Below are 20,992 nucleotides of genomic sequence, written 5' to 3'. Positions count from 1 at the left end.
CTATTTGCATCAGCCATGGAAACCAGGAGCCTTCTAGAAAAGGGTTTCAGTTAATATCAAGAACTAAATTCAGGCCCTTCTCAAGCTAGGGGAGATGAATGACAAGCAACAGGCTGAGTGTTCCAAGAGAGGCAAGGGGCTCCCAATGTGTGGTCTGGAGAGGTCAGGCACAGCGCCTGGAGCCCACCAGGGGTCTCGGAGCTGCCTGACCCTGCCTGGGCCGTGTGGCCACACAAGCTACCAGATGACCACAACATGACCCCCAAGGAGACCTGCAGAAAAGAGCTGGGGTTTGCCAGGCACAGCTTCCTGGGGACCCCCAGAACACCTGGGGGTTGCAATGAGCATCTGGGGGCAGCAACAGTGATGTCCATGCTACAGAAAGTGAGGCTCAAAACAGGAAGGCAGGCTGCCGAAGCCACCCAGAGAGCAATGACTTCAAGTCCCCAGGCAGGGGAATACAGGTCAGTCCTTCTAGGGAAACTGAGGTAGTGAAGCTAAAATAGTTGGGTACCTCCCATGTGCCCAGCTCTGCTCGAACCCCTCAGAGGGGGCTCTATTTTCCCCCTCCCCATTTTACGATCAAATCAGGGCTGAGAGAGATTGTATCACTAGCTCAAGGCCACAGACTGACTGAGTGATACATACCCAGAAATAGGGGCCTTGGGCCCAGAGACCCTTGGTGTGGACCATGGCCAGAGCAGATTGCCTGTCTGAGAGTGACAGCAGATCATATACCCCAGGCTGTTATCAAAGCTCCTTTGCTTTCCTCAGTGACCGCACAGCCTCCCCAGAGGTCTGCCCCTCTCCCATTCTCTCAGGCGGCCGGATGCAACCTCCACACTCCATTGCACTATGGAAGAGAGCCCTCCACTGTTCAGCTAACAATCTTTTATTACTGGGCATTACTGGCTGGCCTGGGACCCCTGGAGGCAGAAGAGCTTGGTCCCCGTCCTCTATCCAGCAAAGCAAGGCACCTGCAACCCATATTACAAGTGAGAGACCAGCAGGGAAGAAAACAGACTTGTAGGAGTGGAAGGAGGGCCCCACCCTGCTGTGAGATTGGCCAGCATGGCTTCCAAATTTCAATCGGCACATCGCCCCTAGACAATGCTAAGGATGCCCTTCTGGTAGGAAAGGGCAAGGCGTGGGGGTGGGAGGGCAGGATGGATGACACCAATGCTGTTGGCTGGTGAGGGGAACAAGGTGAACAGACGCCAGGTCCCAGGAGCTGCTTTCTGCTGTGTAGACGCTTCACCAATGCTCCCTTGACACCCTAGCCTGGACCTGGTGCCTATCAGAAAACACCTCTGGCTGAGTGGGGGAGGAATCTGGGGAGTAGAGTGACTCCTCCCTGGTCCTGAGTCACATGACTCATGAAGAGCCACAGCCCAGACTGAGCCTGGGGTCACGGTGCCAGGTTGCCCTTTTGGCCAGTCCACAGCTCTCGGAGCTCGACGCGGCAGCCAAGGTCCCGCAGGGCAGCTTTGGCCACATCCTCGCAGTCACGGTGGGCAGCACGGGCCTGCAAGATGAGTGCTTCAGCCCCCAGGTCCAGGATGGGCTGTGAAAAGGCCTGGCTCCGGGCCACCAGGTTACGGATCAGCATGCAGGCCTGTTTCTGGGAAGGAGAACTGAAGGTGAGTGGCTGTAAGATGCATGGGGTCTACTCTGACCTCGGGGCCCTCACCATAACAGAGCAGGCAAAGATGACCACAACCAACATACAGTAGGTGCCTCTGCCATGGTTCATCAGGCTAGGTTCACGTCGCCACTTCATCCTCTCAGCTGCCTTGGGGGGCAGGGCCGATTTCCCCATCTCTGTGAGGAGACTAAAGCTCGGGGCAGTAGCCAAGTGCTTGGCAGGTGGGGCTGATCCCTCAGGTATTGGACACCTGGTCTCAGAGCAAGATCCCCTGAGGCTGGCAAGAGCCTGGGCAGGGGCCCCAGGATGGCAGAGGGACAGTGGGAAGAGGGAGGTTGTGCTCATGGTCCACCTGTCAATTACATCAGCGCCCATTCGCCAACATCTGTGCCCTGCTCCTCTGCCATGTGTGGGTGTCACAAAGCACCCCACCACTGGGAGGCTAGATGAGGAAGTGAGGTGTGAGGAGCTGTCTGGCCAGGGTGGTCAGGCGTGGGCAAGGTGATGAGCGAGCCAAGGGCACAGTGTCCCAGAGGAGACACTATCAGCAGAAGGGCCCTGAGTGGGACAGAGCCTGGCGTGTCTAAGGACCAACAAGGAGACCCCTGTGCTGGGAGGGTGCTAGAGGTGGGAACAGGGGAGTTGGGGACAGTGCCGGCAGCTACAGGGAGCCATGTGGGTCTCTGGCAGGGGTGCACACAGCCCTGTCTGCTGCTCGGCTTCCCTGACTTGCCAGTAAGGCATGGACAGTGGGTCCCACATGCAGAACACGAAGGAGTGGTCTTGGTCAGCAAGGAACTTTCCAAAGGCCCCAGCAGATCCCCCACCTGCTCTCCTCCCATCTCTCCCTCCTCTAACTACCCCCCTTTAGGGACTGCTAGGAAAGGAAAAGATCACTGCAGGCAAAGCAAAGGAACAGGAAGACAGCCATGGGCAGAACTGGGAAACAGATACAGGACTTTGGGGGCTGGGAAGGGGAGACCTTGAGAGAACTGGGCTGTGATGGGGATGGGGACAGGGAGGGCCTGAGTCCTGACCCCTTCTCCTGCTCCCAGGCTCACCTGCACTCCGGCCTCTTGCGGGTGTGCCTTCATGGCTTGCACTGCAGCCAGGGCCCCGCCGCCCTCCATGATGACCCGGCTGTTCTCTGGCTTTCGCAGGGCCAGGACGCACAGGGCTGCACAGCTCTGCTCGCACACCTGTGGGGGTCACAGAAATGGCCGAGACAGTCAGATACCCATCATTTGGGGAGGCCCACCAGGACCGCCACAGTTAATTCCCCAATTTCACCTAGATAGATGACTGCCAGTCCATGTATATACTGGATCAGTAATAAACAGAATGATTCCGGGTGATAAAAACACCAACTACACTCTTAGGGTCTCAACCCAGGCCTCTTGTGCACCCCACCCCAGCCCTATGCCTACTTGAGGAAATGGGGAAGAGCGCCATGCAGATACAGCCATGGTACCCCACTCTGTGCACATCCCGCTTGCGGTAGGTACCTGGGGGCTGGCCAGGTGCTGGGTCATGGCAGCCACAATGGACTCTGTCCCTCCAGCTCGAACAATGGCATCCTTCACATCATCATTGCCTGCGATCGCCCGCAGGGCACTCAACACTTGCTTCACAAGGTCCTAAAAGGAGGGCAATGTGGGGGTCACCTCTGGCCAGCTCATCCTCCTGTGCTGTGCCAGACAATGACTGCTCGGTTGCTGGTTTGTGAGAGGGGGTCAGAAGGGAGGATCTGGGATTGTTTTGCTGTTTGAACAACAGGTGGGGCCACCCTGGGGCACGCAGACAGCATGTAACAGCAGGGTTCTTACCTGCTGCATAGAAAAGGCAGGGGAGTGGGGTGCCTGGGTAGCTCAGTTGGTTAAGTGTTGACTTCAGCTCAGGTCATGTTCTCATGTTCATGGGTTCAAGCCCCGTGTCAGGCTCTGTGCAGACAGCTGAGAGCCTGGAGCCTGCTTCGGATTCTGTCTCTCCTTCTCTCTCTGCCCCTCCCCCACTCATGTTCTGTCTCTCAAAAATAAATAAACGTTAAAAAAAAAGTTTTGAAAAAGTGGGGGTCAGGGGAGGCTTAGGGGGGCAAGACCCTGTGAATTACACTTGCGTCCAAGCCAGGTATTTGAACCACCTTGACACTCACCCCTCATACACAGAGGGGACGTGTGGCTCAGACCAGGAATCAGGGCACAGGGTCCCCTGGCCAGAGCTGGGTCCTCAGCTGAGTGCCGACCCACCTGAGCTGAGGCTGACCAGATGCTGCCGGGACCGCTGACCGCCCCAGTGAGCGGCAGAGCCATGAAAGAGAAAGAGGTAGGAAGGAAAACGGTAGGAAGGAAACCAAGCCTCCACCGACCTCTGGCTGCCCAGGAGTACAAACAAAATGCATCGCCTCATCTGCTTATGCTGGTTCAGGTTCAGCATTCTGTCACCTGCACAGGAGCCTGGCTGATATCACTAGCGGGGCTTGGGGTCAATAGGACTATTGCTGTCACAGGCCACGCATGTACAGAGGGGGTTAACATGCGACAGCTAAGTGAAAGAATAATGAACAGGGGTCCCTGCCCCATTTTACAGATGGGGAAACCGAGGCTCCAAGGATTTGCCTCACTCAAGCTTCACACACCTGAGCTGGGGTCTGGGCCAGCCCCTGCCAACACCCACTCGCATTCCTCTCCCTGCTGGCAGAAAATACAAAGGGGCAAGGGGACAGTGAGAGAGGGTGGGTGGATTTGTTCTCTCCCAAAACTTTACTTCCTGTCCTCGGGTCAATGAGAAGTGAAAACTGCAGGCAGGGGCGGCATGCTCTGGTTCAAGGGTTAGGGCCCAGAGGGGCAGAGTTCACTGGGAAGTCTGGAGCCTTCCCTTGGCATCAAGAGAAATGACAAATCGAAACACAGGTGAGGGGGCTTCTAAGATGGCTAAGACGGCCTAAGATGGCTCTGGATGCCCACCTGGTGATTGCTGCAGTTGGCCAGTAGGGCCACCAGGACACCGAGGCCTCCAAGGTCGACGACCTCCTGGCAGAATTCGTTGCGGACAGCCAGGCGGGACAGGGTGCTGCAGAGCTCACTCAGGATGCTGGGGTTGTCTGAGAAGGCTGGGGGGAGGGAGGGAGAGGAACCACTGCTGGGCGAGCACACGCAGAGGACCAGTCCCAGCTTGGAGCCAGGAGCCAGAGGTCCTGATCCGAATCCTGCTCTGCCTGAGAAGCTGGGCCCTTCTGCCAGGCAGGGAGGCCACCGGTACCAGGAGAGCCCCAGTGGACACCAGGGCTGCCCGGGCCTGCAGTGCCCCCTGCTGGCCGCAGGAGAAGACACGGGCACACGCCCTCCCCCACACTGCGTCCCAGATAAATTCCAGACCAACTGATGATCTCAACTAAAAAAAGAAAACCATAATAGAGCTATAATAAAACATCCGAGGCTATTTTTATGTTCCTGGGGTGGGAATGACCTTTCTAAGTGCAACGGGAAACCCAGAAACTGTAGAGGGACATATGGATAGAGTTGACCCAGGCAAAATTGAACACAGATGCCGAAGACGAAGTGCAGAGGCACGAGGGAGGAAACGCCTGCACTGAGGCCCACACGGGGGCGGGGGGTAGTGGAGAGCCATGATTTATACAGAGCTCTATGGCAGTCAGCTGCTGTGGCCCCCTGGTCAGGGTGCTGCCCCCAGCACCGGCATGAACACTAATCTGAGCAGAGGTACTCTCTAGGTGTGGTGACATCTATGATTGGCCGGCTTCAAGATGACCCTTGATGGTGTGGGTGGGCTTCGTCCAGTCAGCTGAAGGCCTGAAGAGGGAAATTGAGGTCTCCCCGAAGAGGAAGAAGCTCGCCGGAGGACTGTGGTGCTGGCTCCTCTCAAGCCTGCTCCAGGGTGTCAGACTCAGCAGCCCCACAGCCACCTGGGCCAAGTCTTTGAAATAAATATACATATACATCCACACACATATCCCACTAGTTCTGCTTCTCTGGTAGAACCCTGATCGATATGAACTCGTATCAATGAGAAAGATGTAAATTACCTCTCAGAAAAGCAGCCTGACTTTGCAGATAGTCAGAACCTGTTTTCATCCTCTCCAGAGGTGTGGAGAAGAAACTGAGGCAAGCCTATCTCTCCAGAAGACAGGGCCAGAGTTGCACACACAAGCCTAGCCATTGAGCCAGAGCCACAGGTAGGCTGGGAAGAATTTATTCTTCCAGCATCTTCTGTGCATCGGACCACAGTCAGGCCTTTTCTGGTGGGTACAGTGGACAGAGGCAGGGAAGTCTGGGTCTGAACATCAGCGCTGTGACCTCCTGTGCCTGGATTGCCATGATCACCCCAGTGAAGAACATGTACATGTATAAGAATGTGTGGCTAAGTACGAACCAAAGTGTAAATCTCCACTGGGGACCATCTTTGGGAAACACCTTTATTTGTCCCCTTGGGAGGCTTTCCCTTCTCCTTTCTCTGTGTGAACGGACGGAACCAAATCCTTTCCCCAAATGGCTCCAGAGATAGGCACAAAGTTTGGTCCTGGCCAATGAGCACCGGCCTGGAGCTCTCCAAGAGCAGCAACCAAGAGTAGGCACACTGTTCCACTAAGGCTGCCATGTGGGTGAGAGTAAGAGCCAGCCATGCCTGAAGTAATCTTAAAACCCAACTCTCACTCTCACACCTGCTCTTACCTTTGGTGGCCTCAATGAGCACCTTCAAGCCTCCATTCTCCTGCACAATCATCTTGGCATGGTCGTGGGCATGGCCAAAGGGCACACGGATGTCATCATCGAAGGTCATGACCCGGAGGGCCCAGCAGGCCTCCCTGACCACGTCGGCGCAGTGGCCATGCCGGGTGATGGCACCGGTCAGCAGGGGCAGCACACCGGCCTTCACCAGGCTCTGGCGATTCTGCTCGTGCTTCAGGCAGGCATGGCACACACAGCGGATCCCAGAACAGGTCAGATCGGCTGCGTCGGCATTCTGGGCCAGGGTGGTCACCAGCAGCTGCAAGCCCTGGCTGTCTAGGAGGTCGGGCTGGCCATCGGTCAGAACAGACAGGGCGTTGAGGGCCTGGAGCAGGAGGCCCTGGTCACTTACTACTGCAAGCTTCCAGGCAGCGAGAAGGATGGGGTAGGCCCCTTTCTGGGCTGCCAGGAAGCGGCAAGCCTTGTCCCGCTTGCACTGCTCAAAAAAGCGGGCAAGGTGCGCTGACACTTCCTGGGGGAGAGAGTGGGCCACGGACTCCTGCAGGTCATCCAGAGCCTAAAAGACATGGGAGAAGCCTCAGTGTCAGCTCAGCCTCAGGGTCAGCTCAGCCCAAAGAGGTTCCACAGCGACAGGGTTGTGTCCTGCTGCGATTCCCTCTTCTGGGATCTGGGCCTGGGGTGGAAATTCAGTCCGGCTGTGGCAGCTTCCACTCCTGTGCTTTTAGGAGCTTTGAGCCTCAGAGGCCACACAGACAGGGCCCAGCCATCTCAGGGTCCCTCCAAGGGGCCACACACATGAATACAGACAAATTAAACCTTGCAGCCCCAGCTGTCACTGCAAGAGGCTTCGAGAGAGCCCGGCAGAAGAACCATCTGGCTGAGCTCAGTCAACCCAGCCGAATCATAAGGAGCATAAAACGGCTGCTGTTTTGGGCTGCTATCATACAACTGTAACTATCGCACCCCCAGCGGCCAGCTCTCCAAGGAAGGTACAAGCTACCTTTACCAGACCTGCTGATAACCAGATGTCTCCTGTTTGTCTCTCCCAGTCACTCCACAGATATTGATCTGCCAAATGAAACCAAACAGCACATACTGCTGATTTACCCCAATTCAACACAAAGCCGTTGGGGGAAAAAGTAATATAACAATTTGAAAAGAGTATACAGGGGCACCTGGGTGGCTCAGTCAGTGAAGTGTCCGACTTTGACTCAAGTCATGATCTCATGGTTGGTGAGTTCAAGCCCCGCATCAGGCTCTGTGCTGACTGCTTGGAGCCTAGAGCTTGGTCCAGATTCTGTGTCTCCCTCTCTCTCTGTCCCTCCCCCCACCTCAAAAATAAACATCAAACCGGTCTGGCTCATTTGTTCTCAGAGAGTTCCGGGACTTCTTGGTTTTGTTTCTACAAGTCTGTGTGCAACGAGTTTCATGACTCTGGCGGATTCATTTCAAAAGGCATCACGGAGTTGAATTTTTCTCCTTCTCCAGATAAGCCTTTTTCACACACTGGAGCCACAACAACTGAGGTCAATGGTGCTGCAGGATGAGAAGGGGCTGGTTCAACTTCAAAGTGAGAGTAAGGCTGGGAGGATATGAAACCCAATGTGTGTGGTGCCTCCCACATAGAAGGGAGAGAAGCGGGTTGATGGGAGAGACAGGACAGGGACTTTGAGATTTTGCTATAAATGCTTGACTACTCCTTACACCTTTTATGCCACGAATGTTCACATTCCTCTTCAGTAATGAAAAATAAAAATTTAAAAGCAGAATTAAGAGGAATAAAAGAGCAAGGTTGTAAATAAATGGAATTTCCTGTATGGCTAGTAAAGACATTAGAGCTGTTCTCAGCTTGACTTTCCTGGGAGAGGGACCTGGGTCTGAGCCCCAGCTCTGCCCCTGACTGTGACCACAGGGGAGTCAGTTACCTTAGGGAAGCGTCAGATTCCTGATCAGCAAAATGGACTAACAACCGATTGAGATAATATGTTTTAAGAAGTTAGCACAATGCTGGGCACTTAAGAAATACTCAGTGATTACTAAAGACTATTGTGACTGAGATCTTTCATACATAAAGGGCATGTACAAATCAGTAAGAACACGGAAGACAGCTTATTTTAAAATACATTCATCCTTACTAGCAAATAAGTCAAAACCACAATGAGAATTTTCTCAAAGCCTCTATGAGGCAGGAGATGGTGAGGACCCTAGGGCAGGAAGAAGTAAATACCTTGCCTTGGGCAGAGCTGGGTTCACACCCAGGGCTGTGTCTTCTAACTTCCTCTTTTATCACTACACTCACTTGTTGTCAGGTAAATTATTTTTTTCTCTTTGAAGTACCCATCTGTGGGTATAAACAAGGATAATAATCCCAGCCTTGCAGGGGTCTTTGGGAGAATAACTGAGATAGCACAGAGAAAGTACCTTGCACAGAACTGACTCTAAAGTCAGTTCTCAATAAACACTAGAGCCTTTTGTTGTTTTATCAAGAGCTTATCAGTGTTTGATGGGTGATCTTCAGGCGAGTTATTTAACCTCTGTGAACGTCACCTTCCTTGCTTGGGTGCTAGAGAGTAAGGGCAAGCTGCAGGTCTCTGTTTCCTCATCAGTAAGTCAGGGACCACACCACCTACCTCGTAGGCCAATTTTACGGCTAAGGAAGCAGGCTGTAATGTGCTGGTGAACAGTCACTGCTTAATAGGTGATAGCCTTACTAGGGTCCCGTTCTCTTCCTGCAATCCCTGTCCATCACTGAGCAAACTCAGTGGTTGGGAGGCTCTTCCCAAGGGGCTCCTCCAAGGTGCCCTCTACCCCAAGGCTCCCAACACCAGGGACTACCGTAAGCACCATCCACCCCAAAAAGGCCCTCAAATGTGGCCTCAGGGAGCCCTGGCTGCAAGCTTGGGTTTGCGTGTACATGCTGGGTACCTGCCCTTCAGAGCCTGCATCTGCCATCTGGGAACCGATGAAAAGGTGTCCCTAACAGACAGGTGGAACCACATGTGTAAGGCTAGCCTTGCCCACATGGGCCACCCTTTCCTACCTGGAGGATGTCATGTGTGGGCTCCTGGGGTCCATCTGCAGAGACTCTGGGTGCCAGCTTTACAATGTTGCTCAGATCCACCCCTGCGGGGGGTGGGGGAATCAGGAAACAAGTGACAGCCATCATCCCGATAGGACCGTTAGAACACAAGTCATGTCCCTTCTTCTGGGACCACCCCACTCTGGAGACCTTTGAGTCTGGGTCTACCCAGCTCCCCACACCAAACTCTCTGCACCAGGACCCAGCAGCCACATTCATACAGGGGTATAAGGATGTGGGGTGCGGGGGGTGGTCTTTGCCCCTTGGCCCTGTCCAACCAATGAGAGGAGAGCAGTAGTGAGGCTGCAGGCCATCACTGCAGTAACGGACACATTCTACCTGGTGAGTTGAGATGGGAGGAGACCCCACAGCCTTATCCCTTGGGGCTCCCATTGCTCCTAACCCTGCATCCTTTCACTGCACCCTCACCCACCATGGCACCACCCAGGAAGGCCCCACTGCACAGAATACTTCTGGCTACTCCTCTAGTCCCTGTCCAGTGTCTATATCCCACTCTGTACCTGGGACACAGAGGTTGGACCCTGGGCTCCCTTGCCCTCTGGTATCTCACTGCGCTTGGCCAAGGGGGACCAGGACTTGAGATCCTGATAGGATGGGTTGGGGAGGGTATTCCTTCCCAGCTCCCAGCCTCTGCCTCTATCAGATGACTCTCCACCCCCAGCCAGGGACTGTTGTGGGGTAGGGGAGGTCCCTGCTGTGGCCAACAGGGTCTCTTATCCCTGCCCACACCATTGTAAACAGTCTCCTCATAACCACTGTTCCCGTGGCCTGTTTTGAGGATGCCACCTGTTTCCACAGGCTGGTGACAGCACCCCTTTCTGCCCCCATGAACTCAAGCTGGAGTGCAGGTGGCGCAGGGAGGCAGGTGGCTCTGTTTCCTGAGAGATCGTCAAGAGAAGCCTCTTCAAGGAAGTGGCAATTAAAATGAGACCCACTTTGAAGGAGTCAGCCCTGTAGATGTCTGAGTGGGGTCAAGGCAAGTAGAAGGAGGGCAAGATCCAAGTGGGAGAAGACGGCCAGCCTGCCTGGGGCAGAGCACAGAGAAGGGACGGGGCCCAGGGCTGCCACACAGGCAAGACAGAGCCACAGTAAGACTTTACTCTTGTACGTTAAGAGCTGTGGACTGGAGCTATCAGGCAAAGAGCCAGACTAGCGCTGGGACAGAGCCATGCTGCCCTACCTTGTGATTCAAATTGTTCCACAGCCTCTCTTAAGGCCTCCTCTGGCCCCATGTCGAACTCTTCAATGTTTTCACAAACGGCTGCGTCAAAGGTCTCCTGGGTGATGCGCTTGGAGGCCATCTTCATCTCCTGTGCATGGGGGACAGGTGCCAGCCGACAGACACTCCCACGCTGAGAAGTCAAGGCAGGAAGCAAGCTTCATTGAGGGTGAGAGGACAACTGTGAGCTTGGCTATCATTTAGGGAAGCAGGGCCAGAGTCTAGCATCAACCAGGAGAAATTCTTACAACCTGAGTCACAGAAAAGGCTGATACCCCACCATCTGCAGAGCTTCTAAAAGTGCAGAAGAGGGGCATCTGGGTGGTTCAGTCAGTTAAGCATCTGACTCTTGATTTCGGCTCAGGCCAAGATCTCACAGTTTGTGAGATCGAGTCCCACAGAGGGCTCTGCGCTGACAGCTCAGAGCCTGCTTGGGATTCTCTCTTCCTGCCCCTCCCCTGCTTGTTTGTGTGCGCTTGTGTGTGCTCACTCACTCTCTCTCTCTTAAAAAACAAAGTGCAGGGTACCACTGTGGCTGTTGGTTAAGCGGCCAGCTTTGGCTCAGGTCATGATCTCACAGTTCATGGGTTTGAGCCTCATGTCGGGCTCTGTGCTGACAGCTCAGAGCCTGGAGCCTGCTTTCGATTCTGTGTCTCCCTCTCTTTCTGTCCCTCCCCACTAGCACTCTGTCTCTCTCTTAAAAATAAATAAAATTTTTTTAAAAAACTGCAGAAGAGGGCAGGTAGTTTACATTTTATCTAAGAAAGGGGAGATATTAATATGTGTCCTTACAGTAAACAAAAAAAAGAAAAATAATCTTAACAATGTCATGTGTTATTACGCCATCATAATGAAATAATATATGATTATAATGCTATATTATGCATAACATGCATTATTTATGATGTGCAATATGCATCGTGATATGTAATAACCATATATTTTATCATACAGCTAGGTATTCCATATGTAACTGTGTAATAAAACAACTTACTTATAATGATACGCTCTTATACCAGTAAATGCTTTAAAATAAAAATTAGTAGTAATAAGAACACTAAGTAAAAAACTAATAGAAATAGTTTCCTGTAAGGGGAGGTAGGGAAAAGGGTGATGTGGGCAAGACTAGAAGCTGGATTATTTTCTCCGAAATGTACCTTATTTCATTGGTTAAATTTAGAACTCATGTAAATGCTTGACATGTTTAGAAAAATAAAGAAATCAATACAAACCAAAATAAAAATGCAAGTAATTGCTAAAAATCAAGAGTAAAATGAAAACCATGAAACTAACAGTTTATCTACATGGAATTTAAAATGCAGTGATGGGGGCACCTGGGTGTCTCAGTCAGTTAAGTGTCCTGCTTTTTTATTTCAGTTCAGAGCATGATCTCACAGTTTGTGAGTTTGAGCTCCACATTGGGCTCTATGCTGACAGTGCAGAGCCTGCTTGGAATTCTCTCTCTCCCTCTGCCCCTCCCCCCAATCTCCCTCTCAAAAATAAATAAATAAACTTTAAAAAATGCAGTGATTGGGGTGCCTGGATGCTCCGTCAGTTAAGCGTCTGACTTTGGCTCAGGTCATGATCTCACGGCTTGTGAGTTCGAGCCCCACATTGGGCTCTGCACTCAGAGCCTAGAGCCTGCTTTGAATTCTGTGTCTCTTGCTCTTTCTGCCCCTCTCCCCCTCAAAAATAAACATTAAAAAAATTTTTTTAATGCAGTGATAGAACCATATGTTCTTACTGGGATGTACAATAAGGACAGAAAAGAAAAATTTACAAAAGAAAATCTTCAACAGTTTTCAGTAATCACATTATTGAAAATAATATTAGTAACGTTATTCAGAAGCCAATGTGGATATAGCAAGTAAGTAATAATATTTACATCATTAGGAACTAGCCTAAAAGAAAAAAGATTCTAATAGGGGTGCCTGGGTGGCTCAGTCGCTTAAGCGTCCGACTCTCGATCTCAGTTCAGGTCTTGAGGAAATAACACCTAGAAGAAATAACACCTAGAGGAAGTGAACACCCTAAACGCCAACTGTGGTCCCTTAGTACCATTTCCCACCAAAGAAGATAGGGCTCTTGGAGGAATGGCCGATTCTAGGACTGAGAAGAAATGAGGCCAGAGGAGATGAGCCAGGAACATCTTGTCAGACCAGAAAGCAAGGAAGCTTCTAAAAACTGTCAGGATCATGTCAAAGGACTTGGAAGCAAACCCTAAGAGTCATCAATGGGCCAAAGTTGTGACAAGTTTGCTTTTAAAAAAAAGCAAAACAAAAAACAGTATTTTGATACCAAAATCAAAATCTGTGTGTTCCTAATAATAGTACTAAAACACACCCTGCTCATTCTGTTGAAAACTGGCAAATAAAGGGTCCAAACACATCCTATGTCCCTCATATAATTACCAGGTTAGAGAGAGAGGATGAGGAAAAGTTCTGCTCTGTAGATGAACTCCAACTAATTATCCACAATAGGACAGATTTGGACAACCCTCCCCACAGGCTGCAAAACCGTGAGGAGCGAAACTGATGGGGAACCTGACAATGAGTGGATAGTACATGGGTCCACTGTGTGATTTCACAGCACCAAGAGAAACCCACCACCACTGCTCCCGGACAAGAATGAAAAGCACCTGTGAAGTTATCTTGCCAAAAAATGCAAACCCAATCTGACCAAGCATCCAATGGAATTCTCTGTGATTATGGATATTCTAGATCTGTGCCATCCATGTGAGTTCCAGCAGCTGAAATGTGACTAGTGTGACTGAGGCACTGTGTATTTTTTTAACTTTGTCATTCATTTTAATGTAAACATCCACATGTGATGCGTGGCTCTCATACTGGACAAGCAAGGAGCCAGAGCTAATGAGCAGTTTGCAGGAAATCAAGGACAGAGGGACACATCAACCAGCACCAGGGCGATGTGGGTCTGCAAAATCCCCACTCAGGGGGGCTACCTTAAGTACAGGACAAACACCTGAGACTGTCAACAAATAAATCATGACAACCATGAACAGGATGGGGAAGCTATCAGCAAGTGAATGGATAAAATGAATGTAATATGTCTGAACAATGGAATGTTACTCAGCCATAAAAAGGAAGCCCTGACACACGGTACAAAGTGGAAGAACCCTGAAAACATCGTGCTAAGTGAAAGAAGCCAGACACAGTCCACACACACAGTATGTGATTCCATTTATATGAAATGTCCAAAACAGGCAAATCCATAGGAACAGAAAACAGATCAGTGGTTGAAGGGGCTGAGGGAGGGGGACAGGGATTGACTGCTAATGAGTGCAGGGTCTCCTTTGGGGGTAATGAAATGGTCTACAATTAGATAGTGGTGATGGTTACACAACTTTATGAATATACTTAAAATCACTGAATTGTGCATGTTATTATTAATTTATTAATTTTTAAACTTTTATTTATTTAAGTAATCTCTACACCCAATGTGGGGCTCCAACTCACAACCCTGAGATCAAGAGTCACATGTTCCTCCAACTGTACCAGCCAGGCACCCCTAAATTGTACACTTAAAATGGGTGGATATCATGGTATGTAAGTAACAGATCAATTTAAAAAAGTACTATTTGGGGGCGCCTTGTTGGCTCAGCTGGTTAAACATCCGACTCTTGATTTCGGCTCAGATCATGATCTCACGGTTTGTGAGATCGAACTCTGCCTTGGGCTCTGCGCTGACAATGCAGAGCCTGCTTGGTTGGGACTCTCTCTCCCCCTCTCTCTCTGCTCCTCCCCCAGCTCGCACTTTTTCTCTCCCACAATAAGTAAAACAAACATTAAAAAAAATGAAAACAATAAATAAAAATAAATACAACATATAAAAATGTGTTGTTTAAAAACAAAAGCAAGTGAAACCCAGCACAGGCAAAGGCTGAAAGCCAGAGGGATGTGTCAGCAGCTGGATGGCCCAGTAACCCTGGGCAATGCCTCTTCCTCTGGGAGACTGGGGGTAGGTCATTGAGTCAAATAAGAAAGAACCCTCAGTAAAAACAGATTATCATCTCAATAAGGAGGTCTTTGGGGGTACAAGTGATTTGTTAACACCTAATAGTAACCGCCACCTCTTTTTAGCAAAGGGGGAAACAGGGCTCAGGCCCTGAGCCTACCGGGGATTAACAACTCCTTTCATTTTGCTTCTTTTACTAGATCTCCCTTGTTCGTTGTGGTAATACTAAGTTTCCGTTAAAATACATCATTTTTAAAATTTATAGTAAAGTTGCAAGAATAGTACAAAGAACACCTGTCCCATTCTAAGTTTACAAGTTGTTAACATTTTGCCAAGTTAATCTCTTTCTGTTCCTGCATACACACAGGCCAGGTGAGAACAGGCTCCAGGCATCAGACCCTTCCCTCCTAAAGACGTTGGCATGAATCTCCCAAGAAAAGGATGCTCTTATATGTTCAATGCACAACTAAAATTTAACACAGGAAGTTTAACAGTGATACGATACTATTTGCTGATATACACCCCATGATCAACTTTCTCAATTGCCCTAATATTGTCTTTCAAAACAATTTTTTGTTTCTGGTCCCAGGTCTGTTAAAGAATTGCACATCACAGAAAACGTTAGGGGAACAAAGGCATGGGGAGTTCTAGGACAGCAGCAGAGGAATGTGGCAAAAATCTGAGTGCAAATTTGGGCCGTGTGGGAAACAGGCCACTCAAGCCCACGCTTCTCTTTGTAGAGGTGGTGCAGGAAGTGAATATTCCATCTGTTTGTGCAGATGTTTTGGCTAGGAGAAGGACAGGCTCTGGGGTCAGCCGGGGTGACTCGAATCCCAGGCCTTCTACTTAACTTCACCTTTGGTCAAGTCAACTCTCTCCTGTGTAATATGGGGATAAACAAAGAGAATGTATCTCATAGGGCTGCAGTGCAAATTCAGGCAGTTAATTCCTATAAAGCGCTTAGAATAGGATTTGGCACGGAGTAAGAGCTCCATAACATTAGCTATTGTTCCTTTTATTTGTTGCTTAGAGGTAATTTGACCAGTTTACTTAGAGGGGGAGGCATAAGGGCATCAAACACCACACCTTGCTCCCTTAATATTAACCCCCACCCCCCCACTTTCTTTCTGGCCCAGAACAAGGAGCCTGTTTAGGGGTTGCTAAGGATTTTCAAGGTCAAAGGTGAAGGAAAACAGTGAAGACTTTCTGTTTCAGTAGAGTTTCTCAGTGAGGCACCTGGGCTGGTGTGTGCGTGTGAGGAAATGTTCCTGACCAGCTCCGAGGGGCAAGAACTTCCCAGCTGTGGCTGTTGGAGGGACTGTCCTTGACTCTGCCACCAAACAATGCTTCCACCACCCCTAGCCATGCTTCAGAGCCGAATGGGCCAACAGTGAGTGGCCACTCTGTCACAGAGGCACCATCCTAAAGGTGAATGCCATTATGCCTACTTTACAGATGAGGAATCTGAAGCTCAGAGAGGGGAAGGACCTTCCAGAGATCACACAAGCAGTAAAAGGCCTGGCCATCATGCCACCCTGCTTCATTAATATCTTCCTTCCCCCGGGTTTTCTGCAGAATTTCTGCTAGCTCTTCCAGGCCGCCTCATCCTGGGAGCCTTCCCTGACCACGCAGAACCTATTATGTGTTCTCTGGCCTTGTTCCCCCTGCCCCATGAACCTCCCCCTGCCCAGTCCTGGGCTCCCTGAGCTGGGGAGATGAGTGTCTGGCTCTAGGACCACCTCTAGGGCGAATCCCGCAGGGGTCCCCCAGGTCAGGCACGGGGCTAGGGGGCAGAATGAAAAGTACAGATCTGGAGCTCATGAGAAAGTGCCTAGGAATGGTCGTCTGGGAGCCACCTGGGAACAGTCCACACTGGGAAAGGAGGGAAACAGCCCCTCGTGATACGTCCAAGGTATGGAAAGAAAGGGAGTTAGTCAGGCCCCAACGGACAGCCAGTTTCCCTTTCTTAGTCAGGATTCTGCGCATCAGGAAAACGCTGCCCTGACCTGGCAGGGACTCTAATGACTCCTCCATCTTCCCCCACCTGGACACACCCACCCTGGTTTAGGCATAGTCCCAGCTTCCTCCGGCCACACTCTGCATCTCTATTCTCCACTCAGTGCCAAATGGAAACCTGAAATCACAAAGAGGCCTCACTGCTCAAAATCCTGCAGTGGCATCCCAACCCTCTCAGAACAAAATCCAGTCTCCTCACCAGCACTTTCTCTATGTAGACCTTACCCAGGTCTCTTACCCACACCTTCTCACCTGCACTTTCCCACCTTTTTCTGATCCTTCCCAGCTACCAAAGGGTCGCTCTTTTCATAAACACTCTGGTTAAAGCAGCCCCCTCTCTCCCATCGCATTATCCTTCTATTTTAATACCGTATCTACCTGGAGCGATATAGTTCATTTATTTCATTTGCGTTTACTGCCGAGGCAGTGCCTCAAATTTAACCTCCAGGAGAACTGGGGTCCAGCCAACTTTGTTCATCACGGCAGCAGGCACTCAGTACATAAGTAATGAATAAATAAATTAATAAAAGAAAGCAGAGGCCAGGGAAATGGGGGATTTTGTCCCCCGGCGGCTTCTGTAAGAGTCACTCCCCAAATCCAAGTCCGCGAGGGTGGCGCCATAGTCACCAGCCCGACCCCGAGTTGCCCACTCCCCTCCCAGCGCGAGGGGACTCCGCAGCCGCCGCTTCTCACCCGGTCTTCGCAGCCACGTGGGAAAAGGGTGGGGCTCGCGACTGTCACCCGGCAGAGCCACCTCTGGCCCCTTCCGGCCACCGTACGCGCGCAGGCGCGCAGGCGCCAATCCGCCTCGGCCTCCCTCAGCCCCACGGGCCGCTCCCGGAGTGATCAAGGGCGACTGTGAGTGCAGGTAAAGCTGAGAGAGCCAACAGGTGTGCGGAAGCGGCGTGTTTGCCGTCCTTTCCCGGCCGCTCCCCGTCGCCGCCGCCCCCAACAAATTAATCTTTTGCCTCTGGATCGTCTGCCTTGTAGAAGCGAGCAGCGCGCCTGCGCAAGAGGACTTGGCGGCTGCCGCTTGCGCCTGCGCACCAGAGCTCGGCCGTAGCTTGCGCGTGCGCGGCGCGGCGCTGCGGAGACCGTTGGCTCATTTGCATGTCCCCGCCTCGCGCGGCGGCGGCGGCGGCAGCGGCGGCGGGTGAGGANGCATCGGCCGCCTGCCGGCCGGGTCGGCCTGGGGGGCGGTGTTCGGCCTCCCAGGCCCGACGCCCCCTTTTCTTCGTCCTCTGAGGCTAGGCCGGTAGGAGGCGGGCCACGCCCAAACGGTTCTTTCGTTCATTCATTCCACCCAGCCTGTAGGGGCATTACAGCGGCCGGCGCTGTATCGAGCTCTTTACCATTTTTTACCTGGTTTAGTCTCCACAGCAAGCCCCCACCACTAGCTGCCCATTCCTTGGATGGGGAAATGGAGGCCCAGAAAGGCTAGGACACTCGATTTGGTCCGGAGCTCTCTGGGGGACCTTGCCCTTCGACGGCAGAGAACAAGGGGCGCCTCCAGGAAAAGGGCTTAAGGATGGGCAAAGGGGGTGATGGGAGTAAGAAATGACTATGAGATTGGGCAGGTTTGAGTCTTGAGGTTGGATGTTTCAAGATGGAAAGGATATTTTGGTTAAGCAAATAGCCACTGGATTCTTCGATGTTGCTTCTCCGTCTCTTTCCGGTCGGTGTTCAGGGCTTTGTCCCCACTACCAGTGCCCTGTTTGCCAGGTTCCAGTCTGTCTGACCTTGGGTGGGTCACTTAGCCCGAGTCTATCTTTTCTTTTGTATGGTGTCATCCATAGCAGGACCCGCTTTCCACTGGGTTGTTGTAAGAAGTAACTGAGCTTGTGGGAGTCCCTTTCCTGCAAGAGGACCTGGTACAGGGCAGGCTCTGTCACTAGTCAGGGATTCCCCCACTCGTTGAGAGGCTCCTCTCAGAAGGCAGGTCAGTCCTCAGATCCTCTTTGAGTGTCTGTGAAATAGGAAAATAGAAACGGGGAAGGCGGCAGCTCTCCTAAACCTGCCACGTGCGAGGGTTATGCTCCCACCCCCTGCACTCTTACATCCAGTAACCCCAACAGGTAGGGATTCGGAGGAGATGGGCTCAGAGAAGCAAAGCAGATTGTCTAAGATCACAGTGCTCGGTTTGCTGCTCCTCAGCCAACACACCTGTGAACTCTGAGGGCAGAAGCCCCCTTAGACTAGTCTGGCGTCCCTCTGAAGCACCGCGTTGAATTATGGATCCCTGTCTTGTTACTTGAAGGATTAGGTGAAACAGAGCAGGCCGGGTGAGCGTTAGTTGTCGTTCTTAGTGTCTTTTTTTCCCCCTTTTACTACAGGTCAGAGAAACATGGCAGCTAGGCGAATTGCACAGGAGACTTTTGATGCTGTATTGCAAGAAAAAGCTAACCGATATCACATGGACCCCAGTGGTGAGGCCGTAGGTGAAGCTCTTCAGTTTAAAGCTCAAGGTGAATTAAAGTGCTTCGTTTCCTTGGTGGGAGGGTAGTTACGGGACATGCGTTTAGGGTCAGGACAGGAACATACTGATCCTACCTTCCTTATTTACAGAGAGATAAACTTTTCTCTTGGTCCACCTGTCAAATCTTCCTTCAGAAGTAGGTATTGTCATTCTCTGCAGCTTCTCTGCCCCCAGGCATCTTCCCCTACCTAAACAAGCATTCTTGAATCCATCTCCCAGCTCCATCCCCACCACTGCTGCCCAGATCCCAGCTCTTACTAGTTCTTGCCTGGATTATTGCAGTAATCTCCCGAACGGTCTCTCAGCTTCGGGCTTCATTTGTCTCAAATCTGCCCTCCCTACTGATCTATTAATGCCAGCTTTGCTGGGCCAAGGCCCTACTCGGACTCTTGGGGCTCCCCATGTTGGCGTTACATTCTCAGACAAGTGCAGGAGCATCCAGGTAATAGTGACGTGTGCCAGACAAGGGCATGGGAGGCTACCATGTGCAGGCCGTGCCTGAAGACCTTCCCTTTGGAAAGTTGAAATGCCATGCCAGCAGAATCAAAAATGGTGTGCACGGAGTTTGTAGAATGACAGGGAGGTTCCTCACTATGGTGCTCAAGGCTCCCAGCCCTCATCTCCTGCCTTGAGGCCCATGTTTCACTGACACTGTGCTGCCTGTCCTCACTTTGAATCCCTCCCCAGCCCAGCCAGGCTAATTCCCTCAAGCACTAAGCCCCAGCTTGCTAGTGCCTTCCCCCTGTAAGCTTCTGCAGGCCTTGAGGTTGATTTGGTGGTTCTCTGCAGTCCCAGGGCAGTGTGCTGAGCACTTACTTTTCTGAGGTGGGGGACCAGCCTCCCCCAGGCCTCCTTCAGGTCTGTGCTGCTCACTGCACCAGCTCCTGAGCCAGTCTCCATTGAAGAAGTCTCCTCAGTGTTGGTTGAGTGAGTGTAAGTCCTTGGGGTAGGGGTAACTTGTGTACTTTGAATGTGGAGAAACTGGAGCTTAGAAGCTGTCTTCAGCTTCTGAGTTTTTAAAAATTGCTTGAGGGGCGCCTGGGTGGCTCAGTTGGTTAAGCGTCCAACTTCGGCTCAAGTCACCATCTCACTGTTCGTCGGTTCGAGCCCCACGTAGGGCTCTGTGCTGACAGCTAGCTCAGAGCCTGGAGCCTGCTTCAGATTCTGTATCTCCCTCTCTCTCTGACCCTCCTCTGCTCATGCTGTCTCTCTCTCTCTCTCAGAAATAAATAAAACATTAAAAAACATTTTTAATTAAAAAAAATTGCTTGAGTAATACACAAAAACATTCCCGTTACGAAGGATTAGAAGAACTGAGAAGTAGTTAGGAATAAAAATGTGAAAGTCCTAAGCTGCTTCCTTACCGCTCTGAAGTAACTGTATCTGTGTCACCATGGATTTGTGCATCCTTCAGTTCTTCTACTGAAATGTTCATGTAATCCTAAATACTTACATATTGAGGTATGTGCACACACATTCATGTGTGTATACTTATACGTACGTGTACACACGTACATATATATGTGAAGATTTTATCTTTACCTAGAGACTCAAACATCACTATATATCTTAGTTTTCTTAAGAAATATGGGGGCGGAGGGGGGAACGGCTGCAGGATGTACTTGGAAACCGGCAGGATGCTAGATGGTTCTGGAACCAGCACTTTGTCACAGAGCTAGCTGCGTGACCCATTGATAAGGCTTTCACCGTGTCACTTCTAGTCTGCGTCAGTTTACAAGGCATTGGAAAATCTTGTTGTGCAGATTCCAGCCTCTACTCTTCCTTTAATGCTATTGCCCTAATCGTGCCATCGATAGCTGTCAATACCTGGATTATCCCAGTGGGTTTTTTGCTG

At 51.1% G+C, this 20,992-nt stretch overlaps 2 protein-coding genes across 5 annotated transcripts in view; one reads left to right on the top strand and one right to left on the bottom strand.

Annotated features, from left to right (window-relative positions):
- Positions 1-876: 876 nt before the first annotated feature.
- ARMC6 (armadillo repeat containing 6) lies at positions 877-17,680 on the bottom strand. 2 transcript variants are annotated; one of them, XM_077777357.1, is made up of 8 exons: positions 17,355-17,680; positions 10,632-10,828; positions 9,392-9,474; positions 6,334-6,907; positions 4,609-4,754; positions 3,151-3,282; positions 2,707-2,844; positions 877-1,621 (listed from the first exon to the last, which is right to left on the bottom strand). In XM_077777357.1, the coding sequence occupies exons 2-8, from the start codon at positions 10,756-10,758 to the stop codon at positions 1,409-1,411; spliced, it is 1,413 nt and encodes a 470-aa protein (XP_077633483.1). In that variant the 5' UTR covers positions 10,759-10,828; positions 17,355-17,680; the 3' UTR covers positions 877-1,408. The 2 variants fall into 2 exon arrangements, with proteins under 2 accessions (XP_077633483.1, XP_077633484.1); XM_077777358.1 differs by having other exon boundaries at positions 10,632-10,803.
- Positions 17,681-17,771: 91 nt separating this feature from the next.
- Positions 17,772-20,992, top strand: part of SUGP2 (SURP and G-patch domain containing 2) — a 30,729-nt gene continuing 27,508 nt past the window's right edge. For all 3 annotated transcript variants that reach the window (XM_077777353.1, XM_077777356.1, XM_077777354.1), the window contains exons 1-2: positions 17,772-17,814; positions 18,995-19,126. In XM_077777353.1, coding sequence (XP_077633479.1) covers positions 17,772-17,814; positions 18,995-19,126 — 175 coding nt within the window. The remainder of the gene's footprint in view (positions 17,815-18,994; positions 19,127-20,992) is intronic.

This window comes from Crocuta crocuta, unplaced genomic scaffold (genome assembly GCF_008692635.1).
Source record: "Crocuta crocuta isolate KB4526 unplaced genomic scaffold, BGI_CrCroc_1.0 scaffold77, whole genome shotgun sequence".
NCBI lineage: Eukaryota > Metazoa > Chordata > Mammalia > Carnivora > Hyaenidae > Crocuta > Crocuta crocuta.
The sequence above is the reverse complement of the archived record's forward strand: the minus strand, read 5'-3'. Positions and strand labels throughout refer to the sequence as shown.